This window comes from Barbus barbus (genome assembly GCF_936440315.1).
Source record: "Barbus barbus genome assembly, chromosome: 22".
Lineage (NCBI taxonomy): Eukaryota > Metazoa > Chordata > Actinopteri > Cypriniformes > Cyprinidae > Barbus > Barbus barbus.
The window spans coordinates 25657246-25678267 of record NC_136750.1 but is presented as its reverse complement, the minus strand read 5'-3'; the positions used below and the strand labels follow the sequence as shown (position 1 = coordinate 25678267).

At 38.3% G+C, this 21022-nt stretch overlaps 1 protein-coding gene across 1 annotated transcript in view; it reads left to right on the top strand.

The window, feature by feature from the left end:
* The window catches only part of LOC306888051 (semaphorin-3D-like), a 40516-nt gene extending 19966 nt beyond the window's left edge, over nucleotides 1-20550 (top strand). The window contains exons 3-18 of the mRNA XM_079446153.1: nucleotides 131-291; nucleotides 2003-2065; nucleotides 2587-2706; nucleotides 2847-2940; nucleotides 3823-3951; nucleotides 5575-5717; nucleotides 7962-8076; nucleotides 8192-8261; nucleotides 8482-8626; nucleotides 9107-9329; nucleotides 10436-10524; nucleotides 10644-10685; nucleotides 11524-11681; nucleotides 13018-13082; nucleotides 13285-13421; nucleotides 19465-20550. Coding sequence (XP_079302279.1) covers nucleotides 131-291; nucleotides 2003-2065; nucleotides 2587-2706; nucleotides 2847-2940; nucleotides 3823-3951; nucleotides 5575-5717; nucleotides 7962-8076; nucleotides 8192-8261; nucleotides 8482-8626; nucleotides 9107-9329; nucleotides 10436-10524; nucleotides 10644-10685; nucleotides 11524-11681; nucleotides 13018-13082; nucleotides 13285-13421; nucleotides 19465-19842 — 2132 coding nt within the window. The 3' untranslated portion in view covers nucleotides 19843-20550. The remainder of the gene's footprint in view (nucleotides 1-130; nucleotides 292-2002; nucleotides 2066-2586; nucleotides 2707-2846; nucleotides 2941-3822; nucleotides 3952-5574; nucleotides 5718-7961; nucleotides 8077-8191; nucleotides 8262-8481; nucleotides 8627-9106; nucleotides 9330-10435; nucleotides 10525-10643; nucleotides 10686-11523; nucleotides 11682-13017; nucleotides 13083-13284; nucleotides 13422-19464) is intronic.
* The last annotated feature ends 472 nt before the right edge of the window (nucleotides 20551-21022 follow it).

Sequence of the window (21022 nt, the reverse complement as noted above, 5' to 3'; positions counted from 1 at the left end):
ACACTGTAATGCTTAGACAAATGCACACTCGTGCACATACTCCACACATAAAGCTCTTGCACAAGTCTCTATTCAGATGCACAGGTTATTTAGTATGTTTGTGCATATAATACGTATTCACCTTCTTCAGAGCTGATCCATTCTCGAAGCGTGGTGCCGTTTGTGGGTTCCAGCGAGGGGCAGCGGTTTCAGACAGTCCTATTGGATGAAGAGAGAAGCCGATTACTGCTGGGAGCCAAAGACCACATCTACCTACTGGACCCAGACGACATAAATAAACACCCCAAAAAGGTAAATACACACACCTTAAAAGGCTCACACCTGCAGACATGCAGAATCAGGTCTCCGTGAAAAGGAAAGTAAAGACTTTACACTATGTGTGGTCTGGGGCGAAACATAACACATTTTTCCATAGAATAATTTAGAAGAGCATTCACTCGCTTTCAGACTGGTTGACAGATTTCTTTCATTTGAAAAAAAAAAAAAAACAGTTTTCAACAGATGTGAGAATTATTTTTTCCACAAGCAACAATTATTGTTTCTTGATTGACCATATTGTTTCGCCAAACAGTTTAGAACAGTGTTTTTTGTTTATTTATTTATTTTTCTCTTGTAATTCTAGTAAACCCTCTTTTTTATTTAATGAATAGAACTATATCAAATGCAAGTTTTGAGTGAAACATTGTGTGTAAACTAGATGTTTTGAAGAAAAATGGTGCTTGCCAGTGCAAACGGTACTGTTATGATCAGTGTGGTAATATTTATTGCCAGAGTGTTGTTCGTAGGTGGTCGCTTTACTGGTCCAAGAGCCTATCCCCAAGTCAGATTAATTTAATAAATTATGTTTTTATGTATTTGTCTGTCTCTTGTCAAACAGGTGCATGTTTTATTGTGAGGACAAAACTATTTTCCCTTTTTTTGTTATAAAACTGTTGACTTGTCGACTGGTAATACTCCTATGCTTGGACAACATAATCTGGTTTAAACTAAGAACAAATCAAAACTGTTTATACCTTTTTAATCTCACAAAAATGCCTGATAGCATTGTGTGAGTCTCTGGGTATGTTTAGCTTATGAATACATTCATGGTAGTAGTATGTTTGTGTCTCTGTGTGTCTCTGCCTCAGGAGTGCCTTTAGTTCACTTTATACTTTCACTTTAAGAAGTTCTCACAGTTATTTTACTGTTACATCTAGATATTCCCACAGCATCACCCTACAGAGCTCCTGAGACGGCCCTACCAAAACATTTTTTGTCTTTCTCACATACAAGTAAAGACACCCATACAGCAAAAATATAAATATATTGAAATATATGACCAAAAATGGCAAAAACAGTAAGTGGAGGCAGAGCTTCAAATGCAAAAAAAGGGCCTTTCTGATGTGTTGACCTGTGTGTGTGTGTGTGTTTATGTAATGTGTTTGTCTGTTCATGCACTTGTTCTCATTTGTATAGTGGAGCGTGCGTATTGAGCCCATTTTCAGTTTGCGGTAGGCACGCCAATCTTCAAAGCACCATCATGTAAAGTCGTCTCACGAGCATGTGTAATCATGGGTTGCTTATTACATGTAGAGACGGCTCTGGTAGGTCAATGTCAAAGGTCAGGCCTGTGTGTGCTAAGCGCTTAAGCTTTTTATAACATGTATGCAGAGACAGGGCCTGCAGCCCCTTCATCACTCTTTATCTATACGTCATCCTCCCTCTCGTGAGCTTAACCCAGAACTCATGTTTGTACAGTATTTCATGTGTACAGCTTTTCATCTGTTAAATACACAATGGATACACAACTCTGTTTAAAATCCTACTTTGAGTCCCAGCTTAATCTTTGTCTAAATCAAAGTTTTTGTACAGTTTACACTTCATGGTTGAATTACCTTTCTGAAACAATTCCATGAGAGACAATTGTAAACACTTATGCTGACTATATAAATGACAAGGTATGTGATGCTTGTATTTTTACCTGAATTGACTTTCTTTTTGTGTGTATGTTTCTCACTTCCAGCTGAGCTGGCCAGCTCCAAGAGACAGGGTGGATATGTGTATACTGGCTGGCAAAAACCCTCTCGTAAGTATCAGTAAAGATATATGTCTGTTGAATGAACATTTCAATACACAGCCTGTCCTCTCTAACTCAAACCTGTCTTGTAAAAGAGAACTGTAAACTATTTGCTTCAGACCTCCACTGCATTTCACTGCACGTATCATGATTTCCACAAAAATAAAGCTGCACAACTGTTTTCAACATTGATAAAAATAAATGTTTTCTTACCAAGCTTTAAACAGTAGTGTATATTATATCACTTCATCCCAAAATGTTTTTTTAGTGAATGTATTAAGTCAGTCCCGTCAACCAAGGTATTTTTAAACAGAATATTGATTATATTGTCATCTGCAATCTTGCGAAATTCTTTTTGTGAAACACATAAGAAGTATCCTGATGATACCTTTCATGATAAAGACCACTTTGTTTGATATTCTGCTATCTAATGCAATGACATTGATACACTAAATGTGTTATAAATATCCAAATAGTTTTTAAGACCACTTCACGTGCTCACATTCTCTCTCTTTCTCTCTCTACCTCAGACCGAATGTGCTAATTTCATTCGAGTTTTACACAGCTATAACCGGACTCATGTCTACGCCTGTGGTACTGGATCATTCCACCCCACCTGTGCTTTCTTAGAGGTGAAAGGTCACAAAGAGGCAAGGAATAAAATTATTGACTGTTTCCACTCGTTATATTGAGTTTCTTTTTGTTTGATTCACTGTTATTCTTGAAAATGTGTTTAGTCATTTCTCCTGTATGGTAAATAGTAATGGTGAGTGTTTCATGTAATCATTAGGAAAGCTGGCTGCACCTACACAGCAACACTATGGAATCTGGCCGAATGAAATGTCCTTTTGATCCACACCAGCCTTTTGCTTCAGTACTCACAGGTGAGCCTGAATCTAACAGATCTTCCTTCTCTAAACACAAACCTGATGTAAAGAGCATTTTATTCTTTGCACATGATCGGCTTTCTTCCACGAAAAACCTGGTTCCTCTGTACCGTCTCTCAGACATTTGTTTTTGGCTTCAAGTTAAACCGTTAAACCATTATGTTTCCAATGAAGGGCTGAAGAGAAATGTCACAACCTGTCAAGAGAGCCAGCTGTACTTTTTTTCAACAGTCAACTTTACTTTTTTTTTTTTCTTGCGTTCCCTTTTTGTGGGTTGTATCGAAGTCTGAATTTTTCCAGCTGAACACAGTTTGATTAATTACAGCCATTAGTCATTACAGATCCTTCCTTCCTACCAGAAATTGGATTGCTATAATATAATCTTCATAAAAAGACCTGAACTAGGAAAGTTTAAATAAATAGTTTACTCAAAATGGAAAATTGTCATCATTTACACACCCTCATCTCATTCCAAGATTGACTTGCAAAAAACACTAAAGGAGTTTTGAAGAAATTTAATGCAATGAAAACATTTTGTGACAAGCTCCTTGGAGATTTGCTCCAAACCACATGCATAGAGAGAAGGGTGAGGTAGTGTGGAGGCCCAAACATCAAATGATAACTCAGATAGAAATCGCTAAGTGATTCTAAAAACATAAACCCATTTTAGCTGTCATGGATATTATGGAGACGGTAATTTATTTATGGAACATATTGTATGAGCTCAGTTGGGCTTGTACAGTATATCATGTGTGAGGAAAAGAGAAGAAGAGAATGCTGATGCCGATGACTTTATGGTCAGCTGTAGTAAACGTGCCTACAGCCCGACTGACCGCAGCTCTATGTTTATGCTGAGATGCTCCCTTTTTATGTTTTCAGATCAGTATCTCTATGCTGGCACAGCGTCTGATTTCCTGGGTAAGGACAGCACGTTTAGCCGCTCTCTCGGCCCGCCCCCAGACCAGCAGTACATTCGCACAGACATCTCTGAGGACTACTGGATCAACGGTCAGCGCTCCCCACCAGTCTGCTTCAATACACTCATACCAGCACTCAGTGAATGACATACAACCTGTTTTTAGTTTAGTTTTTAGGTTGAATGTATTGTCATTGAAAAGTTCTGAATGAGTTTAATGAGGGAATTTTGCAGTGATGGTTTACATGTTGCATTTTTGTTTTTGAAAGAAATCAGTTATGCTCACTAAGGCTGCATTTATTTGATCAAAGCATACAATAAAACATCACGATTCTGTAATAGTATTACAATTTAAAATGTTCTATTTTGATGTTTTTTCAAAAAAAAATTTTTTCCTGTGATGCAAAGCAAAATTTTCAGCACATATTAGTCAAGTCTTCAATGTCACATGATTCTATAGTTTTATTATACTAATCTGGTGATTAAAAAACATTTCCTCTTATAATCAATGTTGAAAACAATTGTGCTGTTTAATATTTTTTCAGGATCCTTTTGTGAAATATAGAAAGTAAAAAAAGCATTTATTGGAAATAGAAATATTTAGCTTTTCATAGAAATAATGCATCCTCTCTGAAAAAAGTATTAATTTCTTCTTACTTACCCTAAACTTTTGTATACCCTAAATTCTAGTGAATATAAAAATAGCATTTGGCCACACACATACACATAAGCTCACATACAAAACATAAGTGACAGAATGGGAAAAACCAAAACCACAAAAAATAGCAAAGGCACAGTCATTAATATACTGATTCCACAAACTGATTTATTCTCACAGTCTGTGGAAAAGTTATAACGGTATTAAAATGTGCCACATTTGAGGCGTTGCCTGTGTGTCTAGGATATATAACTCGCATAACTCGCATGATTAGAAGAAAAGATCCTTAAATCATAAAAATTAATGCCTCAAATCACTCAGCACAGAAGATTAAATTTATGGTCAGGTGTGTGTGAGTTAGCAGTGTTTACAAAAAATGCATTGGCTGTTATTAACTCGACTTGAGGTTTTCAGAGATACCGATAAAAGTGTCAAATAGCTCATAAATATTATCTTTGGACATCCAACTCTTAAATATCTTGAAAAACTAAATGTGATGCAGTATATCTTCTGCTTAGACTCTGAATAACTCTAAGAGTAGTAACACTCCAATCCTTTATACCAACTGGTGGCATTTTCCTCTCCTCTTCTCTCCACTCTATTTGGGTCTGAGTCATTTGCAGAGTCCAATATAATACAGTCATTGTCTAGTCACTGAGTTAATGGCTGTCTTTCTTCCACCTTTGGTTTCTTCCTCAAAGAGGATGCAATTTAATGGAGTTTAAACCCACACAGTCTATTTTCAAATCCTAAACACCCATTAACAGTCTGCTGTGAGTCTAAAAGGAAATGCCTAGCATTTACACTAAACAGTAGGATACAGTTTTGTCTTTATACTCTGTCACACACAGACACACACACAGACACACACACACACACACACACACACACACACACTCTCTCTCTCACACACACACACACACACACACACACACACAGACAGACAGTGAGTCTTAGCTCTGTTAATGGTCCTCCACACTTTCTTGTGAGTATAATAAAGTGATTGGTTGATTGGCATCACAGAAATAAATTAAAGCTCCCTCTTTTGTCTCCACAGAGGGCAAGTTTATTTCCGCCCATCCCATCGCAGACACCTACAACCCTGACGATGACAAGATTTACTTCTTTTTCCGCGAGGCATCCCGTGATGGGAGCACTACGGACAAGAGTGTGCTGTCTCGTGTCGCCCGGATCTGCCGGGTAAGACCTGTCCTCACGCTGCCTGATCAGAGAGGAACTCACCTCATCTCTCTGATCCTTCCTTAGCACATAAGATTAAATGTGCTTCCCCTGGGAGGGGAGGCTTCCTGGTACGTTCCCCTTGATGTGATCTGCTGAAAGCAGACCAAACCACTGTTGTCAGGCAGGGTAAATCATAGCAGAGGTCTGGCCATGTAATTGCTGCCCAAGTCGTTGCTCGTGATGACAGTGGAAATCCCTTGCGTAGCGAAATAAGTTTGCTAAGTGACTTCATGTTAACACATTGTGTTCTGCCCATCCCTTAACAACAGTTCACTATGAAGGCTGGGGGCATTACATAAAAACCATCCATAAATAAGTCAGATTTGAATTCATCTGAAGTCAAGATAAACTATGGGAAACAACATCACACTGACCGCAAATGCATAATTTTTGCATCCCTGAAGAACACTGTGGGAAATTAACTCTATTCACTAGGTCGCTCTCTAAAGAAAGTGCATAATTAATTCCCTTCACAAAGGTTTCTTCCACAAGGCTGTCATCAAAGCACACAGAAGATGGAAGTAATTTTGCCGTTTGCTATCCTGGGTGGCGATTACTCATAAAAACCTTCAGTTTAATTTAATATCATTAGCTACATTTAATCTTGTTTTGAACTTTTAAAACCCTCAGCATGTACACATGGATAATCAATGCAATAAACAAATGGCAAGCATTTTAAACAAAAACATATGGAAATACATCTGTAGATTTTCTTTTTCTGTTTTTTATTTAATGAAGAAACTAATGTTTAGTCTGACTATACATTATACTGCTTATTAAATACTGTTTTGAGTTAAAATTATTGTATCATGTGAGAAGAAAGAGACCACATATTTTATTATTAATGTTTTTTTTAAGATTTATTTTTGGCGGTTTTGCCTTTTATTTGATAGGATAGTAGGTAGACTGGGAACAAAGTTGGAGAGAGAGAGGGGGAACAGGATCGGGAAAGGTCTGCGAGCCAGGACTCGAACACCGGATGCCCAAAGCGTAACAGCGCTACATGTCGACGTGCTGCCCACAAGGCTATCAGCGCCGACATATTTTATTTTATGTGACACTGATTACTGAAGTAATGGCTGCTGAAAATTCAGCTTTGTATCACAGGAATGAATACAATTTTAAAATATATTAGAATAGACAAGTGTTTAAATTGTAAAAAGATTTCACAATGTTACTGTTTACTGAATTTTCTATCAAATTAATGCAACCTTGGTGAACATAAGAGAGTTCTTTCAGAAGCAATAAAAAATCTTTCTGACCCCAAACTTTTAAATGATTAATATATAAATGATGCAGTTTATATTGTATGTTGAAAACAGTTATTGATATGCAAAAATATTTCAATGCAGAATGCTCCAGTTGACCAATCAGAATCAAATATTGTAGAGAGCTCTGGAGTCATTATAAGTAATTGTCCATGCAAGTCACCTGTCAGCCGGCAATTATAAAAAGTCAATGATTTAAAGCAGTTTCCTTAATGCTGTAGGCTCATCCTCCCGGACTGCATGCTATAAAAATTCCAAGCTCTATTGCAAAATTCTTGGTCTGAAGCGGGTGGGTTTTTATAGCTTTAGGAGTGAGCTGTAAAGCTATCCGAGGCCAGATTCCTCACTGGATAACTGGCCTAACACTAGAGAGAGCATCTTTGAAGATTAAAGAATTTGGATAACACCACTCCTAAACCTCTTTTAGGTCCCCCCCACCCCCCTTTCTCAAGTGTGTGAGTTATTCAACAAGGATAATGGAGAGAAGTGGGTGTAGGTGAAATCATTGGAATCCTTTGATTAAACCCTTCTGGCTATAATGAGGAGATTCATTTAAGTGTTCTTAGCATGTCTTCTCATTCTAAGACCTCTCAGTGCTCTATTGTGCATCTAAAGACATAAACCTGCACTTGGAGAATTCACAGAGAGGGTCGTTATATTCCCATTATAAACTCCTTCACTCACTCTTCTCAATTTCTTGAACTCTTTCTTTGTCTCGTGTGTGCGAGTTTGTGTACCTCTGAAGTCTGTGTATAACTGAGAGGTTTGTGTTTTTTGTAGTCTCATGCTTAATTAGATAAGCTGCTCTAATCAGAATTAAATGCTGGTTTTTAACTCTTATTATAAAGACTATAAAATTTAGGATTTAAATGATAAACATGCTTTCAGCATGATATAATTAAGAGACCCTCTATGCTCTTGTGTTTGCATACAGAATGATGTTGGAGGTTTGAGAAGTCTTACCAACAAGTGGACGACATTCCTCAAAGCAAGACTTGTGTGCTCCATTCCTGGACCGAATGGAGTGGACACACACTTTGATGAGCTCCGTGAGTGATGTTTTCTGTTCCTGCTCCCTCTCACAAAAACATATTTCAGTTTTATCACACTTCTTAGCATTTAAAAAGATGTTCATTGTGATTTTTGTGTGTGTGTGTATTACAGAGGACATCTTTCTCCTCCCTGGCAGTGATGAAAGAACACCAGTGGTGTACGGAGTGTTCACCACCACCAGGTGAGACGCAGCTCCTACAGTGAGCATGTCAATATTTCATTGCTTTTGGTCCGAGTACCATAGCTTGAAATCCATTGTGAAATGTTGATTTAAAATGATTTTAAATATAATTTATAGATTAATATAGCAATTAAAAACATATTTATTTGGATAAAGTTGTCCATTTGTAATGCCCTTTCTTTTACTGTGGCATTCATGTTGTTTTGTTTTTTGGGGTCAGTTCTATCTTTAAAGGATCAGCTGTATGTGTCTACAACATGGAAGATATCCGTGCTGTGTTTTATGGACCGTATGCTCATAAAGAGGGACCAGACCATCGCTGGGTGGAATACGAAGGCAGAATCCCCTACCCAAGACCAGGCACTGTTAGTAACACTCTATCAGGGCTGTTTATCGTCTCACTTTTAGACACTGACACTTTGAGTGAGGAGTTTTATACATTACCACTAGAGGGAGACATGACATTATATATATACCTAATACTTTACTTACTTGTGATTCAAAATACTGTTTACACCAGGGGTGTCCAAACCTGCTCCTGAACGGCCACTGTCCTGCAGAGTTTAGCTCCAACCCTAATTAAACACACCTGAGCCAGCTAATAAAGATCTTCAGACTCACCAAAAACTCCCAGGCATTGTGTGTTGGAGCTAAACTCTGAAGGACGCTGGCCATACTGGAGCATGATTGGATGTTCCTGGTTTACACAAACACATCATTTATTTTGATGCCAAAGGCAATTACATTTCTTCATTTGAGTGCATATTTGTTATTACTTCCAGGATTTTTTGCTGTTATATTTAAAAAATGTATAACTGTCTTTAAATCTTATTTTTCTTTCGCAGTGCCCCAGTCGGACATATGATCCTCATATAAAAACGACTAAAGACTTTCCAGATGAAGTCATCAGTTTTATACGGCTGCACCCGCTAATGTACCGCTCTGTGCACCCAATGACGGGCCGGCCGATTTTCACTCGTATCAATACGGAGTATCGGCTTACTCAGATTGTAGTGGACCGCGTGGCAGCTGAGGATGGACAGTATGCTGTTATGTTCTTGGGCACAGGTAAAAAAGACAACACAAAGGTTACTAGTGATATGTAACAATTAGATATAATGTTGCATTTTGCACCAATTAAGAAAATATGATGCATATTTTATTTTAGTATTTTAAAAAGCTTTAATGATCTAGTGAAGTGGCTACAAAGGCTGTGTCTCATTTAGAAGACTGCGTCCTCCGGAGGTCAAATCCTCTGTAGGTCGCATCCTTTGTAGGATGCGTAACGTATACGAAGTGTCCTCAACCTAGAATTAAACGAGATGGCCTTCGTATGACGGGCGCTAAAGGAACCCGGAAGTATCGCGTTGATTTGCTAGCACATTAGAGCATCGTTGTGCTCTCACACTACTTAAATGAAGGAAATTTATTTCTAAATTTGGAAAGTAATTTGAAAAAAAAAGAAGATTTTATTGTTTTATTTTGCTCAATGTTTGAGGAGCTGCAGCGTACATACAACAGACATCTGTTAGAGAAAAAAAGGTGGAGGATATTAAGAACAAAGTTTATCCATTTTTACTGGAGGCACTTTAAGTTGAAAAGACTACATTTGCGCTTGTGTGTACATCTGCCGGCGCCGGCATTTTTCAAATTAACGACGGTTGTTTATGGCGACGCAAAGAATTGTGGGTTATCTGTAGCAGCGAAGGATACACTTATGCATCCTCTGAATTCCTGTGAAAGAAGGACGAATTCGAAGGTTGCATTCGGAGTGTCCTACTTGCTTTTCTGAAATGAGACAGCCTCGATGACGCATACACCCTTCGAATGAGACCTTTGGAGGACGCAGCCTTCTAAATGAGACACAGCGATTGACAGCATTCTGCTTGTTTTACATAACTGTGGTGTCCAAAATGCATTAAAGGTTTGATATACTTTAAACTCTGTACACAGAAAAAAAATACTGGTGTAGAAAAATTTTCACTCAGAAATTGCTTGGAAATTTCACAAATAATTACACATTGTAACAGACTGAATTAAACTTGAAGTTTTGAAGCAGAAAAACTGAAATAGTATTTTCTTGTAAAACACACAAAAACATTTTTCTTGTAAAACAACCAGCAGATGGCAGTACAGCTTAAGATACAAAAATGTGTGCTTTTGTGTCTGTACAGATACGGGATCGGTTTTGAAGGTTGTCAGCATCACTCAAGAAAACTGGTCCACAGAGGAGATCATCTTAGAGGAGCTTCAGGTGTTCAAGGTAAACGTTGCAAAGAGGACAATGAAAAACAACGCACAAATGAAAACAATATAAAAAAAAAAAACACTAATAAACAAAAAGTTCACCTTCTAACAATATTGGTGCATTCATTTATCCAGAGTCCCTCACCCGTCCTCAACATGGAAATCTCCTCAAAGCAGGTAAGAACAGAAGTTCAAACTTGGTTCTGGTAAACTAAATATTTAGCTTGTGAAATAAAGAAAGAACATTATCAATTTCATAAATGATTTCCTCAAGAATTGACTGGCAGCGTTAATCAGCCAGCTGTTTTAGACATTCTACAAGACTGTTTGTTATATTTAAGAAAATCAAACTCAAGCCTCAGTCTCATAACAGATGTGTTATGGCCTCCATTGTTTGTACTGTTTTATCAGAGTCTCACAGATAAGTCTGTTTCTCCTGTTTTTTGGCCATTCCTTTCATTTTCCCTTTACACTCCCATTTGTCCAATTATCTCTTAGTATCTTTTGGAGTTCATGGTTAAGTTGACCAGTTCTATCCACAATTATTATTTTTTTTAAAGGCCTTTTTCTTTTTAATAGCGGAGGATTAATAGAGATAAGAAATCGTATGGATAATACAGGGTTTGGATGAAAACTCTCATTTATCTAATCTACACTTTACTCTAATTTGTTACGGTGAATGCTACCACTTGAAATCAGAAAATGGTTTCAAATAAGTTCCTGAACAGCATTTGCTTTTACAAGGGTGTTTTACGGGAAGCTCTGCTGTGACTGCCTGATTTTTTTTCAGACTCATGCTGAGAGAAAAGCAATAGCACCACAACTTTTATTGTGCTTATTGTTGTTTTCTTATTTCTCTGAGTCACGTGTACACATGCTTCTTTTTAGAGTTTGTTTGACCAAAAAGACAAATTATGCTGATTGATAACACTGTTAGAGAGTTTGCTCCAGTAAGCACTTTTTTTTGTCATTGCACCTGGTTTAGTACTTTGTGTATGTGTGTTTGTGTGTGCAGCAGCAGCTGTTTGTTGGAGGAAGCGACGGGTTGGTGCAGGTGTTCCTTCACAGGTGCCATATTTATGGGCAGGGCTGTGCAGAATGCTGCCTGGCTAGAGACCCCTACTGTGCTTGGGATGGCACTCAGTGCTCCAGATACATTCCAGCGTCCAAAAGGTAACACACACACACATGAACCGATAAAGCCATTGTCCCAAAGAGTCAATGCAAAGCCTTGACTGATTCACAGAGTCAGAACTTCTGTTTAACTGTTCTGTCTTCTTATCGGCACACACAAAAACACAAAGCCACATGTGTCCTACGATATCCCTGAGATGTGCACCGTGTACAGTTTGGTGCCCTGTGGTTTTTGGCATAGCAGAAAGTTAAAAGAGAGAGAGAGTTTTGTGGTGCCCTCTTTCTGACCTACTTCTCCAGGGTGAGTTGTTTCCTGGAGTTCAGCACAGAGAAGAAAATGATAAATATTTGATTTTTCCTGTGCCATAGGGTGTAGTGGGACTGGACTGGACAGGCAAATTGATTAAAGTTGCTTTGTTGTTGAGATGATGTATGTGAGCTGCCAGAGAAGTTTTCATGCCCTTTCTCTCCCTGGCTCTCCGGTCCGCCACTGACGCAAGGAGGCCAGGTCAGTCCTGCAGAGAAAGCGAGCGAGAGATAGGGAGACACACAGAGAGAGGAATTTTAGATTGTTTTGGAGATTATTTGGCTGTCAGATGGCTTTGTTTGGAATATGCTTTGTGGCTTCATTAAGATTCACTGAAGTTTGTTGTACTACAGAAAGAGCTGAGGGTATTTTTATTAGAAAAATCATGGTGGTACTGCTTTTGTGTTTAAAATGAAATAAAATACATAGCATGACTGCAGTTTCTTGTTCTGAAGATTAAACTTCAGATCAGCCAGTTTGTATTTCTTTGTTTTAATTGTTCTTGCTATTTTGGATTTATGATTGATTTATCCAGCGGTTCTCAACCTTTTTGACTCTAGGCCTTCCTTTGTCTACACAACAATATTCATAGACCCCATGACCCACTCTTCCAGCTGTTTGTGATTTTTCTCAATAAGGAATTTTTATTTTTTTATTTTTTTAAATATCTCCCTTTGAGATCGCATGACTTTGAGATTTGTAACTTTGTAGATCGTTTTATGGCCAAACATACACACTACACACTGACTAAAATTCAAAAAGTGAAAAAGCATAATAGGACCCCTTTAAAGAATATTTTTTCACACACCGTTTCTACCCAATAAAATATTTTATAGCTTGGCATAACAAGAAAAATGCATATCCATTATACAAAATCTGTATCTGAAAATGTTATACTGACAGGTTATGTTCGAATATTAATGAATGGATGCTGAACAATATTAAAAACTTAAGATGTATATGCCTTAATTGATCAGCAGCTCGTTAAATATTTTTGTTGTTTAAGAAGTCTACAATATAATCAAAATGAATCTGAATCTAAACAAGGCTTTTTACTTGTGCTTACAGGAGGGCCAGAAGGCAGGATATCAAACATGGAGACCCATCCAGCCATTGCTGGGACACAGAGGATGGTAAGGAGGCATATGAGGGGTGTGTGTGTGTGTGTGCATATGGAGCATAAAAGCACTAAAAGCTCTGTTTTGTTTTAAGATGCTGCATTGTCCTGTGGGGCTCACCTAATGGATCGCAACACGAACCCAAAAAATACCTTTACTGTCTTTCTGATTTGCTGATCACTCTCTCTCTCTCTCTCTCTCTCTCTATCTTTGACAGTGTTAGGGAGGAATGTCGAGGAGAAGGTGTTGTATGGAGTAGAGAGTAACTCCTCTTTTCTTGAGTGCGTTTCAAAATCCCAGCAGGCCTTGATCCGCTGGTTCATACTGAAGCCAGGAGCGGACCACCGTCAAGAGGTATAATCAACAAGCATTGTCTCAGTCTGTGCCTTTGTGTGTGTGTGTGTGTGTGTGTGTGTGTGTGTGTGTGTGTGTAACTCACACACTTTCCTAGCTCTCTCTTTCTTTCTTTGGACAGGTAGTAAGTAGTTAGTTACACTACAAAAGTAAATATTTCATAAGTATTTATTATTTATATATTTCAGTATTTTACTTTAGATCGAATGCAAAGAATACAATTAGTTGGTGAATTGTTTATATGATCAATTATTTTGTTTACCTGAACCATATTAACAAAACTATAAAAAATTCAAAATGAATGATTGTACCATAAAATGGAGTTAAAAATGACTGTTTTGTTTGGCAGTGTTTTAAACATCACTTAGCATAAATGTATAAAGTATAGCCTGGGTGTATTCCAGTCATAGTTCCTCTTTCATAAAAATATATTTTCAACATCACAGGCTTTTTATGATTGGAGACACTCTAGAAGCTGATTTACAGTAACGGAACCCCCTGATGCTTAGGAAAAATAGATGTTGCATAATTCTGAAGATCATCTTACTAAACAATGTGTTATAACAGACAAACAGAGAGCTGGAACAGTTCTGCTGGTAATCGTGAAAATGGCCTGAGGCTCAGAAACTGAGGGAACACAAACAGAGATACAGAACACAGCAGTACTGTCAAGAAGTGACCTTCACTGGTGGATTCATCTCTCTTATTCAATGTTTTACTCCCACGCATTTAATCTCATCTCATCTTCACTGCTGTCGATTGGGAGTCACGCACCTGGGTGACATGCATACTTTAGAAACACATACAAATACATTCGTCTTTCAGATATCCCTGTCCCTTTATACTGTCTGAAGGAAGTTTATTTGTGCTATCTTCTAAAACACAGATTTATGCTGCATTTGTGAACAGCAGTCCTTCCAAGTGAGTAGTAATGGAGCTATGTGTGAAGTGGAAAGTTCATAGAGCGGATACAGACGGCATTTTAACCTTGTGTCATGGGTGGCTCTTGTCTTTATTAGCTGTGATGAATAGACGGGGGCCAAGACCTGACTCTGGTGTGGTAGATCAGCATATCCTTTTATTGATCCATCTCAACAACAATTAATCCCAACAGGAGTATGTGTGTGTGAGAGAGAGACTTGAAGACACGTATAGGGAGGCATGACAGCAGAAGGTCAAATCTCAGCACAAATGTCACAGGGTAGATGCAATTCAAGAAACAACTTGCCGTTTCCTGCTTTTAGAAATATCCTGCAGTCCCACGTCTCATTGATGAAAATGATGCATTTCAAGTTCAAGTGCAAGTTTATTTGTATAGCGTTTTTGACGATACAAACCGTTGCAAAGCAGCTCTACAGGAAATTAAATTTCCACAATATATTTATATATTGCAGAACCTTAATATATTTAACTTATGGCAAAATGTGGCAATTCTGTATGTTGTCTGAGCATTCGCATCCTCTGAGGTCCTCTGAGGGGTTGGTATTATCTTTTCTCAGGTGTTCGGTCATCTCAGATCATTTAAGGGTTGGATTCAGACTGATGTTTCTGTAATTCCTAGTTACCACGGGATGCTAATCCCGTGGCAGAAACAGAGAAACAAATAGAGACATAATTAGCGTAGCTGCTGTTCCATCTAAGCAAAAATGGTTTGTTCAACCCAAGCTAAAGAATAATAATAATGTACATTTAATCAGATATAACTGCAGTACAAGATTATAAGATGCATTTTGTGAATGCTTGGCTAAAGAGATGTGTCTTTAATCTAGATTTAAACAGAGAGAGTGTGTCTGAACCCCGAACGTTATCAGGAAGGCTATTCCAGAGTTTGGGAGCCAAATGTGAAAAAGCTGTACCTCCTTTAGTGGACTTTGCTATCCTAGGTACTACCAAAAGTCCAGAGTTTTGCGACCTCAGGGAGCAGGTTGGATTGTAGCGTGGTAGAAGACAAGTTAGGTACGCAGGAGCTAAACCATTTAGGGCCTTATAGGCAAGTAATAATGTTTTGTAAATGATACGGAACTTAATAGGTAGCCAGTGCAGAGACTGTAAAATTGGGGTAATATGATCATATTTTCTTGACCTGGTAAGAACTCTAGCCGCTGCATTTTGGATCTGTAGCTTGTTTATTGAAGATGCAGGACAACCAGCTAGCAGTGCATTACAATAGTCCAGTCTAGAGGTCATGAATGCATGAACTAGCTTTTCTTCATCAGAAACAGGTAGCATGTTTCGAAGCTTGGCAATCGATACGTGGGAAGCGGTCCTGACACGATGATCGTCATCGCAGGCGATGTGTTGTGTACCATCTCGATCAGGCTCCTGAAGTCCCTCTTCAGTGTCTCTGTCTGCCACAGCTTAGTGCCGTTAACCCCCGCGTGCAGCACGACAGCACCGATGTTCTCGTCGACCTTCAGGATCGCGGGTATCAGTGAGTGTGCACTTTACCTTTAGCTAACGTAGCACGGACGTGCCGGACAATGGAGTCTCCGACGATCACAGCGTCGCGTTCCGTCTCGCAGAGGGGAGTGAAGCGGTTCAGGGTGGAGATCTCGAAGACCGGAGGCGGCGGAGGGGGAGAGGTCGTCGCCCGGGGCCTGGCTCGCGTCTTCCGCTGCTGGTGCACCCAGGGTCCGTGGCGTCCCGGCGCCGGAGTGAAGTACATCTGGGAAGATCGCGTCCTGGGTGCACAGGGTCTGTGCAGAGAAACACACGGAGTAGAGGTGGTGGGAGTGTTAGCAGCGTGCTGTATACTTACCCCGGACTTGTGAGCATCAGCCCAGGATGTTTGGTGCTCTGATTGGTTTTGTTTTAGAATGCTATAGGGGATATATTCACACGTTATAGAAACGAAAATGATAGCGTATAAAATTGTTTTTAAGATCGAAAATAGACGATAAAGAATCAACTTGATGGAGCTCAAACTCAAAACACACAGTCACAAATCAGCGCATGCTGCTCTTGTTGTGCAGCATGCTTTGTTTTGTTTTAGTTTCCCTTCCTGCTTTTCTTCTCTTCCTTTCTTTCTCCTGTCTTTCCCACAGCACAAAACAACTCCCTACCACGCAGCTGGCCAAAACACCTGCAACACACGCACAATCTCTCACGTGTGGTGCAATCTTAAAATATAAGCCCACACTTCACCTCGTAAAAGACAACAATGGATGATAGAAGAGAAAACAGCGCTTGGGTGTTTGTGTGAATGTTCATCGAGTGATCAGATATCTGGTTGCAATAACAAAATGGACCCTTCATATCCCACATAGCTGAGAACACAACAAGAGAACTATGGGATGGGATTGTAAAGAATTTATTTATTCTGGTTCTAATTCTGATTTTAGCTCTTTAACAATTCTATAAAAACAATTCACTTGTTACGTAATTCTTAAAAAAATTAATCTTGGATTGATTTTGTTGTAAAAAAAAAAAAAATTCTAAAGGCATGCTAAGGTGATACACACACACTTAAAAATAATTAGGCCTATGTTTAAGATTTATGTATATTAATTGCAACAAATCAAAATTATTATGCAAACCAATCTCATACTTTTTAACTAAATTAATCTTGCTTGATCTTGCCATATTTGAACCATGTTCGACTAATTAAATTTGATTGTTTCACATTTAACAGATTTACTGTTTGCTAATTCTAAGTCATTTGAATAATTACATTTTGAAAATGTGATATTTCAAATAAAATCCAAATCATGCAGGGCTGACATGACAACAGCAAAGTTTTAGTCTAAAGTTTAAACGCATTAAGTATGCAGCATATTTTCTTATGACATGCTGACATTCTGGAACAATTAACAGAAACAAACATCATGCAAATCTTGCCAGTATTGTTTTAAAAATCTGAATAAGAACCTGTTATTGACTCACAATTCTAAACAGGACTGTTCTCGCTCCTTCTCTCCCTCTTTTTCCTTCCATGCCTCTATACATTTTCACTACCCCCTTTTACAACTAAATATAATTTCCCATAGGACTTTGGGTCACCGGCAGGCCAGCTCATATGTGAGATGTGAGACAGATCCTGTGCTGAAGGTTCCAGACCTTCTCTCTTTTTCTCAAAACCCACAGCCAGACCCAGCGCTGTGCGGTGGGTCCACAGACAGACAGAGGCCTCGTATCGTGGTTTTAATGCCTTTGGCCCAGCACTGAGACCGATGCTGCTCTTAAACCTGCGTCTGTGATCAGAGGCCAGTTTCCTCCTGCCCCCCAGTAAAACCTTCAGCGGGAGTTACACGCCAAGATATACTGCTGAGATACAAAACACAGACACACACATTCACTTAAAACACAGCCACACCAGAACATCTCCATGACATACACACGCTTTTCATCTTGACACTCATGTGCCCTTAGCCTTTATGCTTTTGTTCCAGCTGTCACAGGTGCTGCAGACAGTGTGAAACCGCCCTATTTCCTCTCATTCCTGACACGTTTCTGCAAGGTATCACTTAAAAGTCGCACTCCAAATTTAAAATACAAATATAAAGAGTTGTTTAGTGCAATCATGAATATTGCATGTCCCTGAAGTGTCCTTTAGATGGCAGAGAGATTAGCATAAATCAATGCAACGGTAAGCGGTTTGTGTGCGTTTTACATGGATTCTGTGTCTTTGAAGCTTTCTTTCCCTCCTCTTCGTACTGCACAGCTGTATTAATTTAGTCCACGACAACAGCGTGACTAGCAGGAGAAATCAGCAGGCTCAAAAACAGCAGCTATGAACGGAAGGGAAGGGAGGTAAAAAGATGGAAAACTGATATTTACAGAAAGAAAATATAAGAAAATATTAGCATGACTCAAAATGGTGGAGATGACTTATTTATGAATAAATTGTTAGTTTGAATCAGTTATTTTAAATGATTCAGTGAAACTAAATCGAAATCTGTGAAAACAGCTCTTTTTTGCTTGATGAATAAAGGAATTTAAATCAGCTTGATTTATACAACAAAATAAAAAAAAAAAGTGATATCAGCAACATTTAAAGCTACACTATATAACTTTGGCCCATTATGATTTAAAACTAAATCTGCATGCCTCTTACTGAATAACTTTGCATAGATGAGTGTGGTTCGAGGCATCGGTGCACAGATGGATATAGAACATCTCGTCTTTTTTTGTTGCTGCTTTTACAAACATTATTTTGAAAATGTGTTATTTTGAATGATCCGTGGTCAATTTTTCTTGTTTCTTACGACAACAAACTTTCATCTTAACGCTACCCACAGCCTGAGCTACTTTTTTCTGTGTAGAAACACAATGTTTACACAGATGGGCAAATAGCATGCAAATAATTAGAAATTTCCTGTGAAATCTGACCAGACACTTCTAAAACATAAATCGTTATTATAGATGTATCATATATGGGTAAAGATCTGATTTGGAAGATGTTTTTTTGCACTCTGAGTAAACAAAAAGTTACTTAAAAGCTACAAAACTATAAAAAAATACCATACACAGGGACTTTTTAAATGATGAATCAAGTGGATTAAAGTGATGAACAAATTTTTGATACGTATGAATTAATCAGATTTCACAAACAAAGTGAAAGTGATTTCACAAACAAAGTTTTAAAAAAGTATGCACTTAACACAGAGGACTTCCTATGTCAGAGGTCACCAGAAAGATGGACACCTTGGATATAGATCAGTGCAGTAGATCATGCGAACACTTTTAAGTTGAAAGTAGACCCTGAAATCACAAGACCAAGGGCATAACACCACTCTGCCCCCATTTTCTTCTTTCTCACTCGTTAGCATTAACATGTGGTCAGCTTGTCTCATTTGTCTAATAAGATTCTAATGATCAATCAGATGGTGTAATATGAGGTCAGCAGGAAACGGAGCACAGAGGTTAAAGACTGATCTCTGACCTTGAAGGAGTCTTGCTGTGGGCTCCTGTGCAGAATGATTTATGAGAATAAACCCAGCAAGTGACACATAAATTCACTGTTTGTCTGTGTGTGTCCAAGAAAGTATTTGTTGATATGGTTGATTTTTATGAAAGAATCAGTAATTCTGTGTATTTGTTGCAGATCAAACCGGACGAGCGTGTGCTGATAACCGAGCGAGGTTTGCTGATTCGTTGGCTCCAGCGTAGCGACGCAGGTTCATACTTCTGCACCTCCCAGGAGCACAGCTTCACCCGTACCCTCCTCCACCTCTCTCTTCACGTCCTGGACCACGGACAGATCCAAGCACACCAACCTGCTACACGGGAATCATCAGAAAATCCGTCCGTGACCCAACCTCGCCAGCGCTATAAGGACTTCTTGCGCATGTTGAGTGTCCCTGTACGCTCTCTGGATGAGTACTGCGAAACTCTCTGGCACAAAGAGAAGAAGCAAAAACAGAAGGGCAAATGGAAGCACGTTCAAGAGCTCCGCAAGAACAGGAACCGACGCCACCATTAGAGGCACCAATGAGGCCTGGAATCGAGTGTGAGGTTAGACGGGTCACAATGCCCATGGAGCCTCTGGATGTGGATTAAATGAACTCTAAACCAAATACAAAGACAGAAATGCATCATCTCTTGACCAGTCAAGCAAAAAAAATTCAGAAATATCAGTGAAATGACACATTCATCTTGTTTTCGTTTGGATTAGTCCCTTAAAAAAGTAAAGCACAGATTCTTTACCATTTAAAAATTAACCTTTTGCAAAAATACCCACTTGAACACCAGTCATCTTGAACATACGTCAGAATCTATTAGTTTTGTTAAGGGCAAGGTATGGTATACTAAAATGATATTCCTGTAAATCTATATACAATGTTCAAAACAAAGATTTTTCCAGTCTAAAAATGTCTGGATTGGGATGTTTTTCAAAGCAACATAACACCAGTTCATTGCGATTTAATTTTAACCAAGAATAAAATAGCATTCATGTTGAATGTATGTAAATATGTATACTATTTGTACATGAGATTGTGCATGCTTTAGGATTATTTACATAGAATTCTCTTTCGAAATTACATTTTAATCAAGCATTTATGTTTCACTGATAAAATTACAATATTTTTGTATTTTTGCAAAGTGTCTTACTGTAGGTAATTTGTTTACGGCATATGACAATATTTAAAATTACCATGGAGTTGAAATAAACTGTTGTTTATTTCTACTTAACTGAAAATTCTGTCTTCCTTTCTCCAATTCACTCAAACCAAGTATTTTATTTTCCTTCGGGTGAGCACAAAAGGAGATTTAGCTGTTTATGTTGACCATGGTCTTGTCAAGCTCCAAGAGTGGCAAAAAATTGGTCCATATGACTCATGCACTATATATTAAGTATTCTGAAGGTATATGATAGCATATGAAAAGAGTTTGTGGTGAGTAGAATTGTAATTGTAAATAGACAAATTTAAGGCTATCAAAAAAAACTATAAATAATAATAAAATAAAATAATAATAATAATTTGCTATGGCACAGGCAGCAAGATATAATATATTCAATTCATTGTCTTCACTTCAGTATTTTATGATTTAATATAACATCATATGTATTTAGCCATTTTTTTTTATTCACAAAATACCACAGACAATTATTTGCTATTACCACTACAAATAGGTAATTAAATTATTGCGTTTCATTTTTA